Genomic DNA, 23054 nt, shown 5'->3' with positions numbered 1-23054 from the left:
GACTAATACGATCGTAAGACTTCAATGTTTTGATTTTTTTTTTTTAATCTCTTAAAATCACCAAAGCAGGCCAGTTTTGGACCGGAACGCAGTGTCAACAGTGTCACGGGTCGTGTGAAACTTGCAGCGACTTCTCCAACGAAAACTGTCTGTCTTGTCGTTCGCCGACCATGTTCCAGGCCCCGGGCTCGTGCGTGGAACAGTGTTCGCCCGGGTTCTATCCGGACTTGCGTTTCGGCAACTACGCGACGTGCCAACCGTGTCCGCATCCGTGTATCGAATGCGTGTCGCGCACCAACTGTACAATGTGTCACTCGCCGTTGCTTTTGCAAACCGGCCAATGTCGTACGACGTGTGCCCCAGGGTACGTATATAATATTACTATTCATTATACTGTGTGTGTACGGTGTGCGATGCACGACTACGTTGCAAATTTTACGTGTCGATAAAAACAAAAAATTCATTCAGTTTTAACAAACTGTAAAACTACATTAGTATAATAAAAAATTCATCGTTTTAATATCATATTAAGTTTTTAGGTAAATATTTTAAATTATTTTTAATCGCTTTCAATAATAGTTCTATATTTTTTAGTACAAATATCGAATATTAAAAAATGAAAAACTTTTACACAATCATGAATCAAGTGTGAGTAACTTGTAGTCAAATGGGAGGGGAGACACCGCGTATTTAGCTACGTTTTAGTTGTATCACGCGAGTTTCGGATAATTCCGCATTTGTAGTATATACGACGGACAGACCGCACGATCCGTTGAACAATTTATTTACCATTAATCGTGTAATATCTTATATAACAATGTATTTACAGATATTACAGCGACGTGGGCTCGTGCGCCAAATGCTATTTGAGTTGTATGACGTGCAGCGGACCCCGCAGGGACCAGTGCGTCAGTTGTCCGCGCGGATGGCAGTTGGCCGCTGGTGAATGTCATCCCGAGTGTCCGCAAGGTTTTTTCATGTCGGACTTCGGTTGTCAGAAATGCCACCACTACTGCAAGACTTGCAAGGGTAAGTTAAACGTTTGCGATTGTCACTGCCCGTTATAATTAATAACTATAATTATAGTATCGTGTGTTCTATCCAATGGTTTCGCTGTACCTCAGCAATACTTGAAAAACTCGAAAAAAGAAAAATGCGATTCACAAATTATATTCTAGATAGATTGTCGATAATTCGATAATTATTTTCCTCTAGCACTCTAATAATATAATATTATTAAACTTCTTATAGGTACACTTTCAAATTTGGAATAATATGGTTTACTGAAATATTAAAAAAATGCCAATTCAAAAGATAATAATATGTATCGCCGATTTTAAAAATAAACATGATTACATATTAAAAAAAATGTATACTGTCTATAGAAAAATACATTTACCGCTTCGCTCAGAATCTTTTTGAAAAAATTCAAAATGTTTATTTTTATCTATAATTCACTTTAAAATTTTGATAATACGTACGACTATTTTTGTGTTATTACAATAAACAATTTGAACGATAAGACGAATGTACACAAATATTTTAATATTCATAACATATAAATAACGATGTCGCATTTTGCAGGCGAAGGCCCGCTGCAGTGTACGTCGTGTCCGCCGCACTTCATGCTCGAGGACGGCCTGTGCTCGGAGTGTTCGGGTTCTCAGTACTACGACCCACCCACGCAGCTGTGCAAGCCGTGCCACGCGTCGTGTCGCGCTTGCAACGGTCCCGGCCCGTTTAGCTGTTCAGCCTGCATGTTCCCGCTGCACCTTGACCGGAAGAACACTCAGTGCGTGTCGTGTTGTGGACCGCGTCCGCATGACGATTGCTGCAGCTGCAACTCGGACACTGGCGAGTGTCACAACTTGACGCCGGCCGAAAAACGTCGGACGTCGGTGGACAACGAACTGGACAGCTTAGCCGCGGCAGTGTCCGTCCGCCGCGATCCGGTCGTCCAGCCAAACGGCATCAAGGCCGACGCCACCCTGTTCGGTTACTTAGCCTTGGCCATGTTCGCTTCCGGCTTGGTCGTGTTGTCTGTAATAATGGTGAGTATCGATGGTCACCGTAAACGTTATTAATATTCGCAGTCCGGCACAGATGCTCGCGCTCAAAATTATATCGAACTCTTACCGAGTTTCCGAGTCGTACACCGTCATTTCCATACTGTCTTCGGAAGTTTAGCTCGGCCACCAGTTCGCAATCGCCCGTACGAAATAAAATTCTCATAATTTTCTTTCGCATTTCTCTTTTTTTTTCGAGGGGAAGAACTTTTCAGGTCATGCAGATGATATTCCCCAGATCGCCCTCCCCTCCGCCCGCAATCTCATGTTATTATCGATAAACGAGTATGTGTCTGTGAAACTATGTACAAAACTGTACAAGTTCGCCCCGGGGAAAAGAAGTTTCCGTAGCTCGCCAACCAGAGAGAAACACGCCGGTTGGTCGATGTCCTTACGCCGTTCCAAAACGTTGCGATGAACAAAAATTTAAGTATAGGTAAATACATTATTAACCCAAGAGCCGCGATGAACCGATCCACTGCGCCAACCACCCCTCCACCGCCCACTCTTTACAGACAGATTTATTTTATCTTGCGGTTGCGTTCCTTAGAACGTCTACGATTTTTCCAATACTAAGTACTTACGCAGTTACGCTATTTTATATTTTGACTTTTAAAAATCGATTATCACGTATTCAATTTTGTTATAAAATAAACACTCCAGCGAGTGCCCGGCCTACTGAATCCTTCGAATAGGTACTATACAATATACCTACACAATAATGGTCGCTAACTTACTGTAATTTTTGTCGTCTGTAATGTAGGTGAAACGAAAGCAAAGACAACATTCGGGTTACGTGAAGTTATTGCGGCCGCAAGGCGACATACACTTGGAAGACAACGACAGCAGCACTGCACTGTTCGCCGAAACGTGACCGGCTCACTCGGCACCATTGACTCGACAACAACACGCCAGTCCACGTGGCATCTGACCGGGTGCATCATCAATTTAGTCTGGCGGAATGTATATTTTATAAACACACATAAAAAAACATAAGATAACAACCAACAAACATAGAAAAATTATAATAATAATATTATTATTATTATTATTATTATTATTATTAGTGCTTAATACGTCTTCTGACTTCTCGCTATTTGTATTTAATCACTCTCTGTCACGGCCAAACCTTATATACATAATATCCAAGTGTTTATCAACGGCTTTTCTTCGTCGCCCTTCTCTTCCTCCTCCTTCTCCTCCATCTTACTAATCTTGTCTTTGCCGAATCTCAATATTGACGATATTGTATTCCGTTATGTTATTCCGCCGCTTGTTAAAAGAACAAACAATTCATTACAATAATGTTATTAATTTTAATTTTGGCATGAGTTCCTTTTCAATAATGTAATTTGACTTTCTAAAGTCTTGAATCACGTTTCTTCTACATTCTATATTTTTAGTTTTTTTTTTATTATTATTATTTTAATTTGAAATCGATGCTCTCTTTTCAACGCAGAACAAATTTCTTTATTCAAACGTAAATATATTATTATAATACACATTTTTTTGCATACCATTTATGCTAACTCGAGTCGAGTCCATCAAAACATTTTGTTGTGTTAGTATTGCCTCACAAGTTTTAGATTATACCTACCTCTAAGTTAATAATGATTTAAGCTTATAAGTTACGATCGATACGCAGAACATAAATAAATTTAAGTTTATCTACTTGAAAATTTCACATTCCATGTACACGCTATAAGACATTTTTTGCCACTTACGGTATTATTTTATATTTGTTTTAATTGCCCTATCTCATAATAATGATTTACATAAAATGTGTTAAGGATAGAATCACCATGTGTTTTATCTAAGTATTATTATTTTGATTTGTTTGTATAATGTTATTATAAATTATAATTATATCAATCACAATGGATTAATTATTATTATTATTACTTACTTAAAATTAAAAACACAGAATTATTGCACGTTGCCATGGTGATAACTGATAAATATATTGTATAATTTCTGTTACTACTTCTCTGTCGATATGAACAAAAAAGAACAAAAGAAATTAAGAATTAACTAAAAATGTAATGCTTAACCGTCTATATTTGTGTAAATAAAAAACCCTATTAAATTATAGCAATTATGTAGAGTATTCCAAGTTTATTATTATTATTATTATTATTATTATTATTGTTTTTATCCCCCATGGAAGTTATATACTACTTAATGCAAAAATAATTTATGTGTTGTGTTGGATCTTTACAATTAGGTATATATTATGAAATAAAACAATATTATTATTACCATTTATTTATAATCTATACACGACATACCTAGGTACCTATATATATATAATATTTAGCTTATATACCGTTTATGTACCTGCATATCGACGAACATAATTATTGTTATTGTGTACTCGTCCGTTTTCTACTTATTTTAAACATAAAATATTATGTCAAATTGTTATTATGATAAGAACGTCAGTAAAATACTCTTAATTATGAATCTTATATATTATCTATAATGTATATGTATTCCATATTATGGAAAACTAAAAGCGTACACATCATTTGCGAACACTGTTCAAAATGTCTGTGATTCAGTTTGTAATATGTAAATATATATATTTTTTTTTTTGTTATGTTCCAATAAATTATACCATTATTGTAAGATTATATAAATATAAATTCAATTATCAAAATAATATTTGTTTACAAACATTTTGCGATGAGAAACGTAAAATATTTATAAAAATATTGAACAACTGTTATATTTTGGTGGTAGAAATTAAAAGTTGGACAGTGCATATCTTGACAAAACCTTTTTGGTAAATAATTCTATGTAAAATTATAATATTATGTATACATATACGTATTTCACCATCGATATAATTTAGTTTTGTTTTAAAATATTTAATTTCTTAAAGAAAACAACAAACCTAGTGGCTAGTACTCAGTATAGAACAATGTATACTTTATAATATAAACCAAAACCTCTACGGCTCTACTTAAATACTTAATGTTTTGAAACAATACCAACCATCCAAAGATTCTAAATGCCTTTGGGCACAAGTTTAAAGTTTTATAAACAAAATAATAAAAGAACTTTTATATAATGGTCTATAGTCTATTTAAAATATTATAAATTTATAAATCATAATTTTCAACAAAAATGTATTGCACAAACTTTTAAAAATTATGATCATTATTTTTTTTCCAAAAAAAAAAACTATTGGCTGATACTGAATTCATTGCTTTCAAAAAACGATGTAAACGAAGTTTATGTTGAATACAAATAAATACGGGTTCGAAAGATATAAAGAATTAATAATTACTCATGGTTTAATAATGGTAAATGCTTTTAAAGGTACTTTTACTAATTAACAAAAACGTATTCATCATGAGTCATGTCATTTATTTTTGACTTTTTTTTAGTTTTTACCTAGTAAGTTGTAAATACGTACCTTTCTTGATTAAAACTCGTTTTATAAGAGTTAAATTGTATCATTAATCTATTCTATACATGACATTTATGATAAAAATATGAGGTCATAATCATCAGCACCAATATAGGATGCCCTTGGATCTCGGCGGACCACTTTCCTATACAGTTATTCAAATAATTTAAGTCAAAGCGAGGCCGAATCATCACTCCAAACCTCTCACTGAGTGTTTTACGTTAAATTAATCACCTGGTACCTATACTTTAACGCTGTACCCATTTATACGTATAGTATATATAGGCAAGCGATACAATTTAAAATATAAACAACAACGAATGCAATTTTAAAACATTCATCTTTTTTTTACATTTGTTTGATAATAAATTATTACCAACTTAATAATTTCATATATCAATACGACTTAACGATCAGAACTTTTATTTCGTGTCCGGTGGTTGTAATTTGTACAAGCAATAACACATTGTGCCATTTGAAAATGATCTTCTCTTTTCGTTAAAACACAATATAAAGCTGTATTATATCAATAGATAGTTTGGCAATTAAATATTATAGTATTTATAAATTTAAATAACTAAACATTTTTACTTATTAAAAAAAAAATGTAATCGAATATTAGATTGGTGGCCCGATATACTATTTTTGATTACATACGGATTATTTTAAGTTCGTTTTGGCCAATGATCATGAGATGTCGTCATATCTATCGCTTCACTCATCGTTATGTATAGTGTTCCGTGCGCGCGTGTATTATAGTATCCATGGCTTTGAAATTAACTGAAAATACGATTTCAATAAAGGTGGACACGTGTACACCAAAATACCAGATAATATAATAATTCCACATAATTCGATCGACAAAAGCCACTCAACAGAGATGTATTGTCATTTCCCACCACCATTCATACTTTCGGCGATCCGCCCGCCGACAGCTACCGCGGTGTTTGGCATAAATTATAATGTTATTATGGGTTGTCTTATTATCGTTACACCGCCAACAACTTACGTACTTACTAGTTATCGCAGAATTAATATTACGAATTTGTTGACTCCGAACGCATATTATGTAATATAATACGTACCGACATAAAATGTAGTTGTAATGTTATTATACTTATTATTATCGTTGCACCGCCCTCGGCATCATATTATAGATTGTATTATAATATGTGAATAGATTGTGCGTTGGTGTTGAGGCCGTGATGTGTATATAATGTCATCCATTATTCCGCATTGTAATATCACAGTGTTGTTTATGGATTATGAAATGAATTATGCGACCGAGTATTATAGCGGGTGATAACATTCCGGAATTAGGATCGGTCGCATAAAATGGAAAAAAATATTAACGTCATCTATAATTTAATTTATACATTTCTATTGGAAATTCGGAACTCAATATTTTATACCTACTCGTATTCCGTGACCACTTGATAGTTAACTTGACAGATTTACTATATGACCCGTTCAAATATTAAAACAGTTATAATGTAGTATAATCAATAAAATACTATTTCATATACATCGGTGTAACTGGGGGGCTAAGGGGGGCTTAGCCACCTTGTATTTGTATTTAACCCCCCTATAAGGTTTTACTTTTTAGCTTCAATTAGCCTTCAAATTGTTTTTAACTTTGGTTTTCTAGAACTCTATATCCCCTGTAACTATTAAATACCTATTAATTAAGTACAAAATAAAATTATTATTTTGGCCAATTGGTAGTTTGGTATTAAATATTTATGTAGATTGTAGGTATTTATAGATAATACCCAATTTCCAATGTTCCTCATAATTTTTCCTTATACTTACACAAAATAAATAAATTACCATAAATATCACTTACAACATTTAACATCCTTAACTCATTGATTTATGATGGATCTGCAATAAATGTAATTATTGCTTGAACAGCTACGTCGTCTGTCGTGTCATAGACATTTATTCGTATTCTGATTATAATTCTGATCGTGATCATGTTATCACTCACTATAGCCACGATCAACCGATAAATTTCCAGAGTTGGGCCGAGCTCAACTTTTGTCAGGACACGACAGAGGATGTGTACATATACCCGTTTACCCGGATTTCCTTCAATAATTAGATACCTTGCATTATATATATATATATTATACATTACTACCTATACAATTTTGAAATATAATTTTAAAGAATAATTATTTTAAGATCAATTATTAGGAATATATTAAGCAAATTTTCAAACTAACTACTTTATTAGACCTCGATTATACTATTTATCTTAATTTTTAAAAAGCTCTAATTCTTTTATTCTTTAGTATAACTTTTTAAGTTTTTTAAAGATAATTTAGGCTTTGAACACTATATAATTTTGTAAACCTTATTCATTAATAAGGCACAACATTTATTTTTGTTTTAATTAACAAAATTGTTATTGATTTAAAAATTGTAATATCGTTTATATCGTCTTGTACTACGTTAATGATACATAGATAACAAGACTTTCCATTTAGTATCAATCATACTTATCTAATAAACCTGATCATAATTCAATGCAACATTAGTACGCATTACCTTTAATAAAATAGCAAAATTATACTTCGTCAGTATATCTATTGAAAATATAATCAATAACAATTTTTTTAATAAAGTTGACTCCTAGCTCAATCCTAAAAATAATTAAGAATAACATAATAATATAACCATAACTATATTAAAACATAAGCAAAATAAAAATAAATACAATATATAATTAATATAGTGCGGTTTTAAATTATTAAATTAATTTTCAATTTTGCTTTAATCATTAAATTATACATTTTTTTTAGCAAATTTACCATACAGAAAAATATCGCTTTTCAAGTATTTTATTAATTTATTATGATATATTTATAATTTTCCAATAACATCGAATCGTTTTTAATCACTAAACCTAGTGTTGATTTTATGCAATATTCCAAAGGAATGACCATTGTTTCAGAAAAATTGAGCTACGTGCATTGCAAATTATCAAGCAAAATTGAAAACAAATAAAATAATTGAACCCATTTCTATCGTATTTATTTTCTCTTGCTTATTATTGTAAAAGCTTTATGTAACGATTAAAATCCATATATATATATATATACTCGTAATATGGACAAATCTATCGTTTTATTTTTTTTTCTATAACCCACCATCGTTATTCTCCACTAAAATTTAGGGATATTTCCCCCACCCACCGAGAAAATTTTCTGTAATGAACACTCAACACTGGTCTCGGCAAGACGAACACGCGTTACGACTAGTGATGGTAGATCGGTAAATGCGTAAATGTACACAAATTTTATCGACATTTTATTCATACTCGGTAAATTATTTTTACCGTTCACCAAATCGAGAAATCGAGTGATCCCTCATTTAGTTATTTCATTTGTTTTCATGTGCGCAATTATATTATTTCAAAAATATTTAGTTCTCAAATACCTACAGGACGAAGGACGTAATGTAACACACATATGTATAATTATTATAAAGGTAAACTAAATTACGTATATTAATACGCGTGTTGATATAATTATATGAGCAGTACGATATAATACTATAATAGTGATATATCGCGGTGTCCACTGGTTATATAGTAACTGGTGCTATGATGGAGTTCATAAAATCATAGTAAATTTATATCAAACAAAAATATTATACCTACGCCAACACCCATAAAAAAAATGTACCTACGTAAATTTAGATAAAATTGCGGAACATCTTTTTACGTTAAAACTCCCCTCACCATACAGCCACGACCATAAAAATATTATACTCGCGTATCACGGTCATGATGCGTTCGGGTCCGTATCGATTTTTGCGATTCGGTCGCCTCGCGGGGGTGGCCGCGGCACAGCTGACTACCAATGCGTACCGCCACGAGATAACGCGCGTCGTCGTCGTCGCCGTCAGCTGCGAGTGCCGTCGTGCTGCTCTGCACTCTGCTTGGCGTCCGACGCCGCGCCGCACCGCCACGAGTCGTCGCAGTCGCCGCTGTTGTTGTTTTTGTTGTCGCTGTTATTGTTTTCGTTGTCGCTGTTGTTGTTTTCGTTTCCGTCGTTTTGCGGCTCCGTGGAAATGACGATTTCACCGTCGCCGCTGGTGCAGCAGCAAGCCGTCGCCGTCACCGTGGCCACTGCAACTGCTGCGTTCAGATTGTCGCTGGTGATATTACTGCTGTTGGACGTCGGCACTGCTTCCGCGTCTATATGCAAATCCGGGCTGTGCACCCGCGAACAGTATTGCTGCGGTGACGGCAAGTGTTGCGACAACGTGTACAGCCTCTGGTACTTGTGGTGAGTGAGACCCGTCAAAGTCCGGTTGGCTATTTTTTTCCTATATCCGCAAACGTGTTTACATTTTTCACTATCCCCGTGAAATTTTCTTACTTTTCTTGTTCTTTTTTACTATTCTCTACATTTTTCTGCCCTTGTCTATATATTATACCTCTAGATGTAATACATTTAGCCCTTATACAGCCGACGGCCGTCATTATTCGTAAAACATCTTAAATTGTAGACAACATTTATCCGACAATTTTCGTATCGTTATAAAAAACAGAAATCGAATTTGCTTAAAACCCATATTGAGTACTACGGAAAGAAAACACGGGGACAATCGACTAAGATTTTCTATTATTTATATTTTATTGTTATTGTTCTCGTCTGCAGCGGAGGTGTAGCCGTCATGCTGTTCGTCGTCGGTTCATTTTGTCCGGTCATCAGACAGTGCTGTTGTTTCCGGACGCCGGTGATCGTCAAGTACGTCCCTGTACCCACGTCACCGACTAAATTCGTAAGTATAATACCTAATACGGGTAATATAATAATGGGAGCTGGCGGTGTCGTGTATAAGGCAAACAGTATATTGGCCAGTGAGTGGCGTAAATAAGGCCAACCCCTAAGTAGGCTGCAGTATTGCCCTAAATTTCTGTAAAATTAAAGTTTCTAGTGTCGCACATGGAACACGTCTATCAATTGGATAACCCTGATAAGAACTGTCTTCACCAATTAAGCCGAAAGGTTTCACAACATTCGGCCGCCTGATTGATGTTTGGTTTCGTATTGTAGAGATAAATCTGTCAACTGTATCGCTCTAAAGATATCAAATATAGAGAAACAACAACATTCACAGGGGCAGGGGGGGGCATGGGAACGTGCAGCATCTACCCCATCAGCTTTAGAGTTTTCTACAAACGTACATTACATAATAATAGTGGTATAACTGTAGGAAGATTTTGTGGAGGTTGCTCTTCAATCATAGTATAGATATTTCATAATCGTCACAACTTATAAGGAGTAAAACACACAAACATTTATACCTCATAATTTATAATAATTCATACATTATAGGTATTTATTTATTTTTTTTATATAGTAATATTTTAAGTTTTCTTAACTATTCAACACAGTAAGTAAAAACACGTAGTACGTTAGTAAGACAGAGACAACACATGCGGGTATGGCGTCCTCTTAAACAAATATTATTAGCGCCAATACATTAATATTTTCATTAAAAGGGGCCAAGACGGCAAGACAAACATAATATTTTTATAATTTTTTTTTTAATTATTTACCTACTATAAATCTTCAATATCAACATTATTAATATAAACTTAAATTAATATTATAAATTAATTATACATTGGTTGATTAAGACGCTTGTATACGTTTAGCGCTTCTGAACTATACAATTTAGGTATTAGGTTACTTGCTGGGTATTGCGTAGTAATAAATGCGGAAACAGTCCTCCGCGTAGTAAGGCGTTAACTTAGAAAAAATAGTTACCCGACACCTGGGAATTTGACGCGTTTTATATACAATACTATAATTATTTCTTTCTTTACTCGTTCTGATGTTTGTGTGACAAACAACCACCGAAAGTCAATACACACCAACACTGACCGACCAGGATAATTGTATAAAACGAAACGCACGTTGTACACGACCCGAACTGCTGAGAACGTTTAGATGACTACCGCCAGTTACCCTTCAGGGTGCCCGATTGTATATCTGCAAGATAGCTTTCGTGTATATTCAAATGTTATATATTAATCAATACCCGTCGAAATTAATAATCCATAAATCTTTTTTTTTTTATTGTTCTCGCTTAAGAAATATTCTGATCATGAAAAATGCACCAGAGTGGACGTGACGCTACCCATGCCGCCTCAAGCCACCACGATGGACGTCACGAACTGCATATAACACACAGACACAGCACTACTATACACAGTACCTACACATATTGTAATATATTATTAATAATACTATTGTTATTCACAATAATCGCGCTGTACACGCGGTCATGTGGAATGTTGTTCCCCCCTTCCTTCACCATAACCGGCAGGACATCGTGTCTTAGGAGTGTACTGGGATAATATAATATATATTATAAATTATAATTATTAATAATACATTATTTACCTATGTAATGGGTAATGTGAAAATTTAGCGTAGAAGTTAGAACGCGTCTATTTTCGGAATTCTGAACGAACGGATGAGTCCCGTCATCGTACATTTTTCTAACTACCTATTTTAAAATAATATAGTATAACTAAAGGCTGACGCGAGTCATCGTTGTACACTTCTCAATACACAAACGCCCTATTTATAGACAGACACTTTAAGCTGGTACACCTAAATCAGTCAATATCTTCGTGTATGTAGGTACATATGAATTATGCCGTCGACATGTCTTACAAGTGCATTTTCAAACGCTGTAGTGCACTCGTAGTCTCGTCGTTTATATTTATTTATACGATAGTCTGAACTTTTAATATTATGCTGAGTAGTGCGATAAGATTTTGTTGGTTGTTCTCAGTTATCCCATTCGTCTCGTGTTATATAATACGATGTAATACTTTAATTTAATTTAAATACTATAGTACAACAATACGAAAATTGATAAAATTATGACTTACACACGTCTTAAAGTTAAAAAAAAAACTTCCGAAATTCTAAATACTTATAATATGTACACATTAAAACGAATAGTCAACAACTATTTTAGAACTTTGACGTTAATTTAGACGTAATAGTAATTCAAAAACGAGCGTAAAAAATAGCTGCAATAGATAATTGAAGGGTCGAGTGAATACATTTTGATTTTTGTTAAGTGACATTATCCATACGGTTTTTCTAACTTTTCACACCTTTGTCAATGTTACGTGGTGTCACGCGTAATTATATCACCTTATCAACGCGTGCATCTCGGAAAAATTATGATTCAAATGAACATGCATTGACAATCGCATTCGGTTATCCATACTATACGACTATGCGAGTACAATAACGTCAATAACCCTTCAATTTTACGTTTATTTTCAATTCAATTACCGGAGTTTTTAAATTACCACCTACCGAACAAATATTATTATATACACGAGCTGTTATTATAGTACGCGTGTGAATATTGTGTCACAATTTTAAGTGAACAAAATATGGACAGCACTAGGTACTTTAATAATATTAAATCTCCGTCCAATTATGTATATTATTATTATTATTATGTATAACTATATACAAGTCAATCGTATAACTACAAACACACACACACATACACAACGTCAAGTATTATTAATATAATTATATATAACATATGTAAGATGATTCACCAAGTATGCTCGTTCTAATTTTTTAATTTAACAATGAATTTAAACTTCAAACCCTAAATGTTTAAAAATTTTAAGTATAGATGCTTAAGGTCTATCAATATTTTTAATTTTTAATTTTTTTTAAATTGATTTATTCCAAATGCGAATTACCCTTGGCAATTTTCTACTCTATTATTAATAGACAACTTTTTTATGTCGATATTCGTATCAAAATCAAAGTTTAAACGAGTAGTTTTTGAGTTATTTGACTTAATGTCTTTGTAGCAATAACAAAAAAAAGTTTGTATCACCACGGGATTCTCCTTAAACGGGATAAAATCTAAATAATTGAAAATAATATGGTCCTTAAGCGTACTGTATGTACAAATCCTAGAAATCAGAAATCGAATAATTTATTGTAAATGAAAAAAAACTAGGGATTACTATTAGTAATCACTGAAAATGCTTAAATTGTTGTGTATACAAGTGGTTTTAAAAGATAATATATTACATATGAATTGTTTTTTCATACGAGTCAGAAACCAACGAATGTCGAGTCAATCTGCAGATTTTAATGACTGCATAAGCGCCGGCAACGGCAAAAGCGGGGCCGTTGAGTATTTCGCGAGGAGTAGCGAATGACGACTATAACGACCGGTCATTTTAAAAATTAATTGTTTTGTTTTGATCATAAAATTGGATTTATTATATTTCAGTTGATTTTACAAACAACTTGTTCCTTTTTTTCTTTTTAAAATACTTTTTATTCTTTTTCTGATTACTTAATTCCAAGTGTGTGTACTATAAGGCGTTTGTGGTGAGAAAACACTTTTGTAAAAGATAGCAAAACACTGTTATACTTGCAGCTTTCTCTTCCAGTACCCGTTATCGTGATCAGTTGTCGAGAGTAAGACTACTTTTTAGTCATAAAGTGTAAATCCTGCGGGGTGTTGTTAAATTATCGTTTTGTGCAGTACTCATTATCGCGGTCACTAAAAAGAGAATTAAATAAGTTTTTACCGTGGGTATTAATGCATATTATTTAATCATTTGATGGTTTGGGAATCGGAAATCGAAAAATATCTGTTATAATATACTACGTCAAGCCTTAGCGTGGCATATACGACACAATATTTGGTGAATCATCCCATGTATATTATTATTATTACTGTTTAAAATGTATTTTATGTTTGGCATAATATATACCTTGTATACTTCCTACTCGATTACTACCCGAAAATATTATAGTAGGTGGCATTCAAGAGTAGGTAAAGGTACCTCTACCTACGACCTACCTATGAAAATACGAGACATTCGATAAAGACACAACAGCAGACGGCATATAAGCATATTGATTGTTAACATATGTTATATATACGTAATTTTATAATATGCAGTGGGTCAGTCACGAACATTTAAGTATAGGTATTGTTAATTATATAATATTGCATAACAATGCGTATCTACGATGCGTTCCGTTCGATTTTCTAATGTCTATACTCTATAGCCTATGTAGATATTCTCAAAGGGACCGTTACTCGTTAGAACTGACGCAACTAGGGTCGATTTGTTTCGATGTGGGGAGAGGGGGCTTTATGTAGTTCCGACAAAAAATTAATACGTACAGTGTAATAATAAACTGTATTATATTTTATACAAAAATTCACATCAAGCCTTTAACACTGTAAAAAAAAGTTTAAGGAGGCTAAACTTTTCTAGTAATGCTTATAGATCTGTTAATATATTTATTTATTTATAAACCTATATGCAACATATGAACCTAAATACTTGACTTGTTACACGTATATCTAAAAAGGTTTGAAAGCGTGTTTACTTTCACCAATTTGTCAATTTTCGGCGTGTTTTGTAAAAACATGTAAAATAATTTAGTGTTAACATTTGTATCAACACTATCAACTATCAATCAATTTTTTATCATAATATGGCCTTCTCTGTGAAAATAATACAATTTTTTAAAGGAACTAATATATTATACAATCATTTTAACATAGGTAGTTAGCGGAATAGATTAGGGAGTAATAGAGGTCCCTACCAAATGACTATATTAACTGAGCATTTAAATGCCATGATTATTTTTCTCAAATTCTTTGTGTCAAAATGCCAATGTCATTCAACCACATACGCTTTTGTGTTTGAATTTGACATTTTAAGAATAATAAGTAGGAAATTACTTAATTATCATTTAAGGGTTATGTTAATTTACATAAATAAGTATAAGAAAAGTATCAGTATTAAAAGTTAAAACATTATATGGCTGAATTAATTTGTGAAAGATATATTTTTTAATGTAATTGTAAGACTTAATTAATGGTTTATATAAATCATATAATATAATAACTGTTACCTATGTATACTAGTTTAAGAGTGCGAATAAACATTTTATTTGCCAAAAATAAAATGTTGTTGACTATTATGTAAATTCTGTTTGTGTCAGTAATTAATAAAACATTATTACTTATGTTAATGTATAATTTATTGTTGTATTTTCTTGTCCAAATTGTAGTTCGTGAAACATTACACAATTTGTTCCGTTAATTTTTAAAAATAAAAGTAAAATCTTTTATTGCAGGAATGTACTTATGTAGGTACTTGAGTTTTATGAAAACATTTATCTCCTCTAATTGTGAGATTATCATTATTTTAAGATTATATAAAAATATAAAACTATTTCATAACTTCAAACACTAATTAATTTTTATTTTATTTTAATTGATATCCTAACAATAATAATTATATCTCTAACAATGAATAAGGTGTTTATACTTTAAAAAAAAAACTAGAAAGAAGCATATTTTATAAAGCCTGCAGTATATAATTAGAAATATAAATACTGCAACTGCATAATAAATATAATTTTACGATAGATTAGGCAGACAACTAACAAGAGCTTATGTCAAAGAAGTTGCCTCTATAGTGAAGGTAGGGTACATGCAAGACTGTGGTAAAATTTTAAGCTTTTAGAACCAAAACATTAATTCTTAATTTTTTACATTATACTAAATAGTGCCTAATTTTTTAATTGTATTATAAATTTTAATACAAAGATATTAATAAATTATTGTTTATTATTATTATTATTATTTTATGTTTTATTATATAAATGTGTATGTAAAAAATTAATTAACATTAAGATGATATTAAATACATTTTTTAATAATACATAAATATTATACAGTGTAATTATAATAGGCATAAAGTAATATACTATAAGGCACCAGTATGAGGACCTTATAGCCAATATTTTATTGAATATTCAATTAATTTGCTTTATTCCTAAACAAGAAGCGGATAGTTGATGATACTCCAGATAAGTTCATGGCCTAAAACAAAATTAAAACATTAAAATATCAATGTATTTAATAAAATATAGAATGTTAAACTACAGTTAATTAATTTTAATATTATGGGATACTAAATAATATAAAAAATTAAATAGGAATACATTTTTAATAGCTAATACATAGTACACATAATTTATTATAGTCACAATAGACTAATTCTTTAAAATCATAGACAACACAGATGCCACCAAAAAAATATTTTCGGAAAAATTTTAAAATATTTTTAGTTTCCTGTGAACATACATTATATAAGAGAAAAATATAGTGTAACGTGTAACTATGAATTAAAATTGTAATTTATATGAAAGATGCTACAGTTATAAAACTAGTAGCATCAGCATACTAAACTTATAAGAGGGTCATATAGTTAAACCTCCTACATTCAACAAATTATCAGCCCCCATTCCCAAAAGCAATAATTAAAGTTATAATAAAATATTTTTTTGTACATACCCAATTATTTTTAAAATGAGTCATTAAATACAAAAAATGGATTTTCTATTTTTATTTTTGAAATTTTAAATAAAAAAGTATATTTTTAGATTGATTTTCCAAAAATAATTAGAATATACATTAAAAATTAGACATTAGAAAAATAAAAAGCAATGTATTCTACTGAAATAGATTACTATATCATCCAGTATTAAATATAACTTAATAAAATTGATATGCATTCACATTAACTCATAAGCCCTTTTAACAATATTATGTTTATAAGTACAGTTAAAAACCAATAGCTTAGACAATTGATATCCAGTGAATAAAGTAGTCAATACAGCACATTAATTAATGGTAATGTCCAAATTCCTAAGATACAATTAATACCTCTATCAGTTCTATCTACATATTGTAGTATTATTCAAAAAATATAATTTGAAAGCCCATATATTCTTAAAAAAAATAATTGATTTTTCCACTAATAAATAATTTAATTTAATTTAATTTAACTAACACTTTTTGGACACTTATTATGTATTTATTTTTTTAAAACTATATTATATTTTATACCTACTTCTAAAACATTTTTGTTAAAAGGTGACGAATGATGTTCCCATTTCATCAATTCATTAACACGCAGTGGTGCTTCAGATTTTTTATCATCACATTCAAATGTACTATTATCACTAAGAACTAGACCTTTTCCACCGCAATTACATTCCAATAAATCATGAGTTGAGCATAAAGCATCTTTTTTAAAATTAAATAAATCCTAAAACATAAAATGTAAATATTGTAAGTTTAGTAAAATTCTAAAAAAGTCCAACCATACTTTAAGTTGATCAAATGATAATTTTGTATTATTTTGATTATCAGGATTTGTGATGGCTTCACTTAAACCAGTTTTACTAATTTGTCTTTGGAATATCTTTTCTTCAATTGTACCACTAGTTAGTAACCTATAGATGTGAACATTTTTTTTTTGACCATCTCTCCAAATTCTAGCCATAGCTTGTTGGTCAGAAGCTGGATTCCAATCAGAATCATACAAAATCAAATTAGATGCGCCAACAAGATTCAGACCGACGCCACCTGCTTTAGCACTCAATAAAAGAACACCTAAAAATAAATACATTACTAATTATAAAATTAATTTACAAAATTTTCTATTTCATATTTGTAAAAATTATTAAGTACTGTAATCAGAATTTGAATCATTAAATTTTTTAACTATTTCAGTTCGTTGAGCAGTAGCAGTAGATCCATCAAGTCTCAAATATTTATAATGTTTCTTATCACATAACTTTGCAAATATATCTAAAGTCTGAGTATAATATGATATCAAAACTGTTTTTTCAGAACCATTTTTATGCAACTCTTTTAATAAGTTGTCAACGACTATAAGCTTTCCTGAACTTTCAATTAATGAATGTTTTAAAACAATAGTGCAATTCAAATGTTGACTTAGTGTCTCCTAAAAAAATAATTATTAATATTACTTATTTACTTATGAATTAAAATGTATTTAATATATTATATACATATTAAATTCATCATACTTCAGTAGTATCACTGTTATTGTGGTTGTTCAATAATAATTCTGGATGGTTACAAACTTTCTTTAACATAGTAATGACACTAAAGTGTGAAATAGTACTTAAACCAAATTCTTGTACACGATTTTCCCAATATGAAACAGTCTCTTCATATAAACGGCACTAGGATATTATTTACATTAAACAAATTATACATTCAGGTATCAAAAATGATTACCTGAATAGGAGCCATTGCGCAGAATATTACAGATTCATATTTAGAAGGCAGATATTTGTTGTTAACATCTTGGGTCCTCCTTAAAATAAATTTTTCTGTTACTTCATTAAGGTCTGAAGCTTTTTGTTTTCCCAGAGAAATTAATTGTGGATGACATTCTGGTTGTTGAGATTCAACAATTTTATCCTCAAACTCACGTTTAAACATTGAATACGTTCCCAATATTCCAGGATTAACAAAGTCTATGAGTGCATAAAATTCAGCAAGCTCATTTTGAATTGGTGTACCAGTCAATAAAACTCTTCGTTTACATTCTATCTTTCTTAAAGCTAATGATGTATTAGTACTGTTATTTTTTAACCGATGGCCCTCGTCACATACCATTAAATCAAAACGTATTTTTTCAATTTCTTCAATGTAACGTACTAACATTTCATATGAAGTTATCATTACTGGATAACTCCGAGCAGGTAATCTAGCAAACTCTGAGGGTTTTTTTTTCTATAATATATTTAAAAAATAAAAATACATGTTTTATATTTAATCTATAACTAATTAAGTATATAAATACATGAAAATAACTTACTTGATCTACAGAAAACAGCCTTAGTCTATCCCTTCCTAACCATCTAGTAAATTCATTTTCCCAATTTCCTATGAGACTACTAGGGGCCACTATCAGTACTCTTTTAGCCAATGGTATACCTCCATATGGTCCTCGCTTCAGTAACATCCTACATTAAAATATGTCAAATGAATCAAATTGTGATCAATGAAGTAGATATATACATACCAAACCAAACAAATTGTTTGCAATGTCTTGCCAAGACCCATTTCATCAGCTAATATAGCACCAAAATATTCTTGATCTTTAAATCCAGAAACACATTCATACAAAAAAATAATGCCAGTTTTTTGATGAGGCCTTAAATGTTTTGCTAAAAAAGGTTCAAGCACAACTGGAGTGATTTCATCTTCTTTTTTGTTGAAGAAAGACTTTATATTTAATAAATAAACAACACAATGAACATACAATTACAATTTTATTTTAGCTTATTTACTTGATGATCAATATCAGGTTTAGGCATGATTAGTGCTTCAGGAGAACTAACATCCTCCAATATCTTTGATCTTTTACGGGGAGGTCCTGGACATGAAATGGCAGTTGATTTTTCAGTCGCTGCAGCATCAAATTCAGTAACTAAATCTAATACCTGGACTTGTTTATTACCAACAACAATAATTGAACCATCCTCCAAATCTAAAGATTTTAAGTCACTAGTAGTACCTAATTTATGATCATCTAAATCCTAAAATTATATATAATATTAAATAAAAAAACTATAACAGAATTATGAATATTTAGTATTAATTATTACATAAAGTGCTGCAAATTTATCAGATACAATTAAGTACCCATCACCTTCCCATGTTTTGTGTTTCTTTTTTGTTTGTTTACCCCATGTAACATTATACCTAAAACCAAGATTTTCATTAATATAACATCTAAATAATATTTCAATATTTGAATATAAGTAATAATAACTTTTTATTTCCTAAAGTATTTGATGATTGAACAACATTCTCTTTAATTTCATGTTGGTCTTTATTTTCAGATACATGTATATTATTAGGCTTGATTATCCTTTTATGTTGTACAGACTTTGGAATGTTTTTAATTGTATTTTGAGGAGGTTGTAAAGGTGTAATACAATTCTTGATGGTATGGCTATCAGGAGGCTGAACTATACCAGACACATTTTTTATTGTTGTACTATCACATGTATTAATCAGTTTAAGAATTTCAGATGGTGATCTTAAGACTTTTACTCCTTTTTCTAAAATATGAATAAATCAAGATTATAAAAATTATAAGTATGAGTGTTAAACACAAAAAAATTTTTTAAATAGGTATGTAAATCAATATATTTTTGTAATAATAATAAAAATAATAGATAAATTTCAGTTACCTGGACACTTGACTTTAAATTAAAAGTAATAAATATAGCATAGACCAATGTACTCAACTGAGGGAGTCTTGATTGCCTTGACTGGGGGTTGTGTAGGTCAAAAATAATAAAACACCAAACCTTTTCATTCAAAATTTGGCTTTCCCAACGATATGATACTTTTATTGTTCAAATTTATACTTAATATAGATAGGAAGGGGGGTCGCAAAGTGATTGACAAAATATACTTTTTTGGGGGGTCGCAAGACTAAAAAGGTTGAGAAACAATGACATAGACAAGATTTTGGAGTATAATAGTATCTAGTATTAAAAGCTATGAACCTATTACTTCATTATAAATATTATTTTTTAAATTAGAACAGCTACAAAAGAATCAAATTTAAATTAAATTAAACAGAGTTTCTAAAATTTATAAATTATAAATTATGGCAGATAGAAAAACATAAAGCTTATCTTTATTCTATTTTAAAATGATTATTGATGAATAATTTACATAAATAGTTTTTAACTCATCAGATAAAACAAAAGAAAAAAATTTAATGATGGAATTTAAAATTGGTTTAAATGTGTATAAAATTATTTTTATCCGTAGTAGTATGAAACAATTAAAATTAAAACATTTAAAGGCATAATAATAGATAAAAAAAAATATATATAAAAATAAGACTTACCAATATCCTCTTTAGGAACAAGTGGAAACTGTTGTGATGGTGCACGACTTTTTCTCATGATAATTTAAATAAACTATTTGTGTTATACACTATCCAAGAGTGTTGTTATGATTTACAAAAAGAATAGTTATCAATAGTTAGAATTTAATAATCATAATTTATATGTTAACGATTTATATTTCGTAAAGATTATTAGTGTAAAATATAAATCATTAATATCTAAATAATATTAACTAGTAATTACTAATTCAGTATTACAGACTACAGTCACTCAGGTAGTCAGGTCTCTGGTGGCCGTTATAAATTTTAGACTTTCGGAGACGAATAATTGCGTTATCAATATAGTATTAGAATTAGATAGATAATAATGATAATATAATACATAAACATAAGCAATATATTATTATAAATATACGTATCTAAATATTATCAGTTATCACTTCTAACTTATAAGTTATAATCACAATTTAAAAATCAATCGAAAATGACGGATACAAAAACATCATAATATCATATACTACCTGCGTTGAAATATTTAATAAATTCCTGTTATACCTACCTAATATAATTTATAATATATTGTTAAAATGTATAAGTAAATTGCTATAATACAATATTAAATTAGTCATTATTTTAATTTAATTTATGCTGTATTGAGTTAGATATATTCATAATCAATAATCATTTTAATTTTTAATTAGGTACCTAATAAAGTAAATATAGGTAACTGGTAAATGTAATTTTGCAATCTATATATTTCGTATAAATATTTAACTTATTTTTGTTATGTACCTAACTAATAAAATATAATATACCTATATTAGGTATTAGCTGTATTACCAAACTTCTCCCGGATTAAAATTAATCTATCACTATCGATTACAATGTTTTAGTACCTACTTACTTAAATAATAAAATATAAAAATATAAATAAGAAAGCAACCCTCTGAACATACCATTATGCCAGCCTAGTAATGAAATTATTCACATATTCCTTTCCCAACCAAATAAAAATATAATAAAGAAGACATGAAATAATATATTCCCAGCCCTACAGTGCTATAGCATCTTAGAAAAATTGAGATTTTCAAACAATGTTCTTACAAAGTTAATATATACTGCTAATACAAAGATATGTAAACATTGTAAACTTAAAATTCATAAAATAATCATTCACTCCATAAAATGACGTAAAATGAAAAGTATACGATAACGAACAGCATTAAAAGTCTTTACCCCATACAAGAAAATCAGTTCATATTTAAAGGACTGACAATTTCTTAAGTTGTCTCCTTTTTCACCACTAAATACAATAATAATATTAAATTTTAGAAACAATTATTTTAAAAGATAGGTCTACATTCATTTAAACGTTCTCACTAATTTGTAACAACCTATATATATCACTGTTGAAAAGACGAAAATTAAGTTGTTTTTATTTTTTTAAAACAGGTGGCCGTGGCCCATATGAGAAAAATAAAATTTACTTAATTAATTAATTATCATAATTTTTATTATATGCGTATATTGTTTAGGAAACACACCTGATTATGGATGTGAAGTTGCGAAGTTGAAAACTTACTCCATCACCAAGGGCCGCGTATTTAGGATTTTGTCTAGGGGGGGATATACGTTGGCAAAGATATAATTTCCTCTACCGTGGTGGCCGGGGGGGGACAAACTTACCATTACTACCGTTTCTCGGTATAATATTTAAAAAATATTGAAAATGTATATACTTATTATCAATAAGTACCTACAC

The 23054-nt window shown here is 30.6% G+C and overlaps 3 protein-coding genes across 4 annotated transcripts in view; 2 read left to right on the top strand and 1 right to left on the bottom strand.

The window, feature by feature from the left end:
* Positions 1-4728, top strand: part of LOC132931025 (furin-like protease 2) — a 129035-nt gene extending 124307 nt beyond the window's left edge. The window contains exons 17-20 of one of the 2 annotated variants that reach the window (XM_060997210.1): positions 70-364; positions 830-1029; positions 1585-2051; positions 2830-4728. In XM_060997210.1, coding sequence (XP_060853193.1) covers positions 70-364; positions 830-1029; positions 1585-2051; positions 2830-2940 — 1073 coding nt within the window. In that variant the 3' untranslated portion in view covers positions 2941-4728. Of the gene's footprint in view, positions 1-66; positions 365-829; positions 1030-1584; positions 2052-2829 lie in introns of both variants that reach the window. The other variant, XM_060997209.1, reaches the window with a different exon arrangement.
* Positions 4729-9414: 4686 nt separating this feature from the next.
* Positions 9415-15570, top strand: LOC132928744 (uncharacterized). Its single transcript, XM_060993607.1, has 3 exons — positions 9415-9779; positions 10155-10278; positions 11598-15570. The coding sequence occupies exons 1-3, from the start codon at positions 9562-9564 to the stop codon at positions 11688-11690; spliced, it is 435 nt and encodes a 144-aa protein (XP_060849590.1). The 5' UTR covers positions 9415-9561; the 3' UTR covers positions 11691-15570.
* A 661-nt stretch (positions 15571-16231) lies between these two features.
* Positions 16232-21617, bottom strand: LOC132928743 (DNA repair and recombination protein RAD54B-like). Its single transcript, XM_060993606.1, has 12 exons — positions 21293-21617; positions 20198-20489; positions 20031-20127; positions 19713-19961; positions 19445-19647; positions 19238-19385; positions 18652-19152; positions 18438-18596; positions 18076-18352; positions 17711-17997; positions 17453-17650; positions 16232-16419 (listed from the first exon to the last, which is right to left on the bottom strand). The coding sequence occupies exons 1-12, from the start codon at positions 21348-21350 to the stop codon at positions 16357-16359; spliced, it is 2532 nt and encodes an 843-aa protein (XP_060849589.1). The 5' UTR covers positions 21351-21617; the 3' UTR covers positions 16232-16356.
* Positions 21618-23054: the final 1437 nt, after the last annotated feature.

The sequence above is a fragment of the Rhopalosiphum padi genome, chromosome 4, assembly GCF_020882245.1.
Source record: "Rhopalosiphum padi isolate XX-2018 chromosome 4, ASM2088224v1, whole genome shotgun sequence".
Classification (NCBI taxonomy): Eukaryota; Metazoa; Arthropoda; class Insecta; order Hemiptera; family Aphididae; genus Rhopalosiphum; species Rhopalosiphum padi.
Note: the sequence above shows the minus strand (reverse complement) of the source record. Positions and strands in the feature narration are given on the sequence as shown.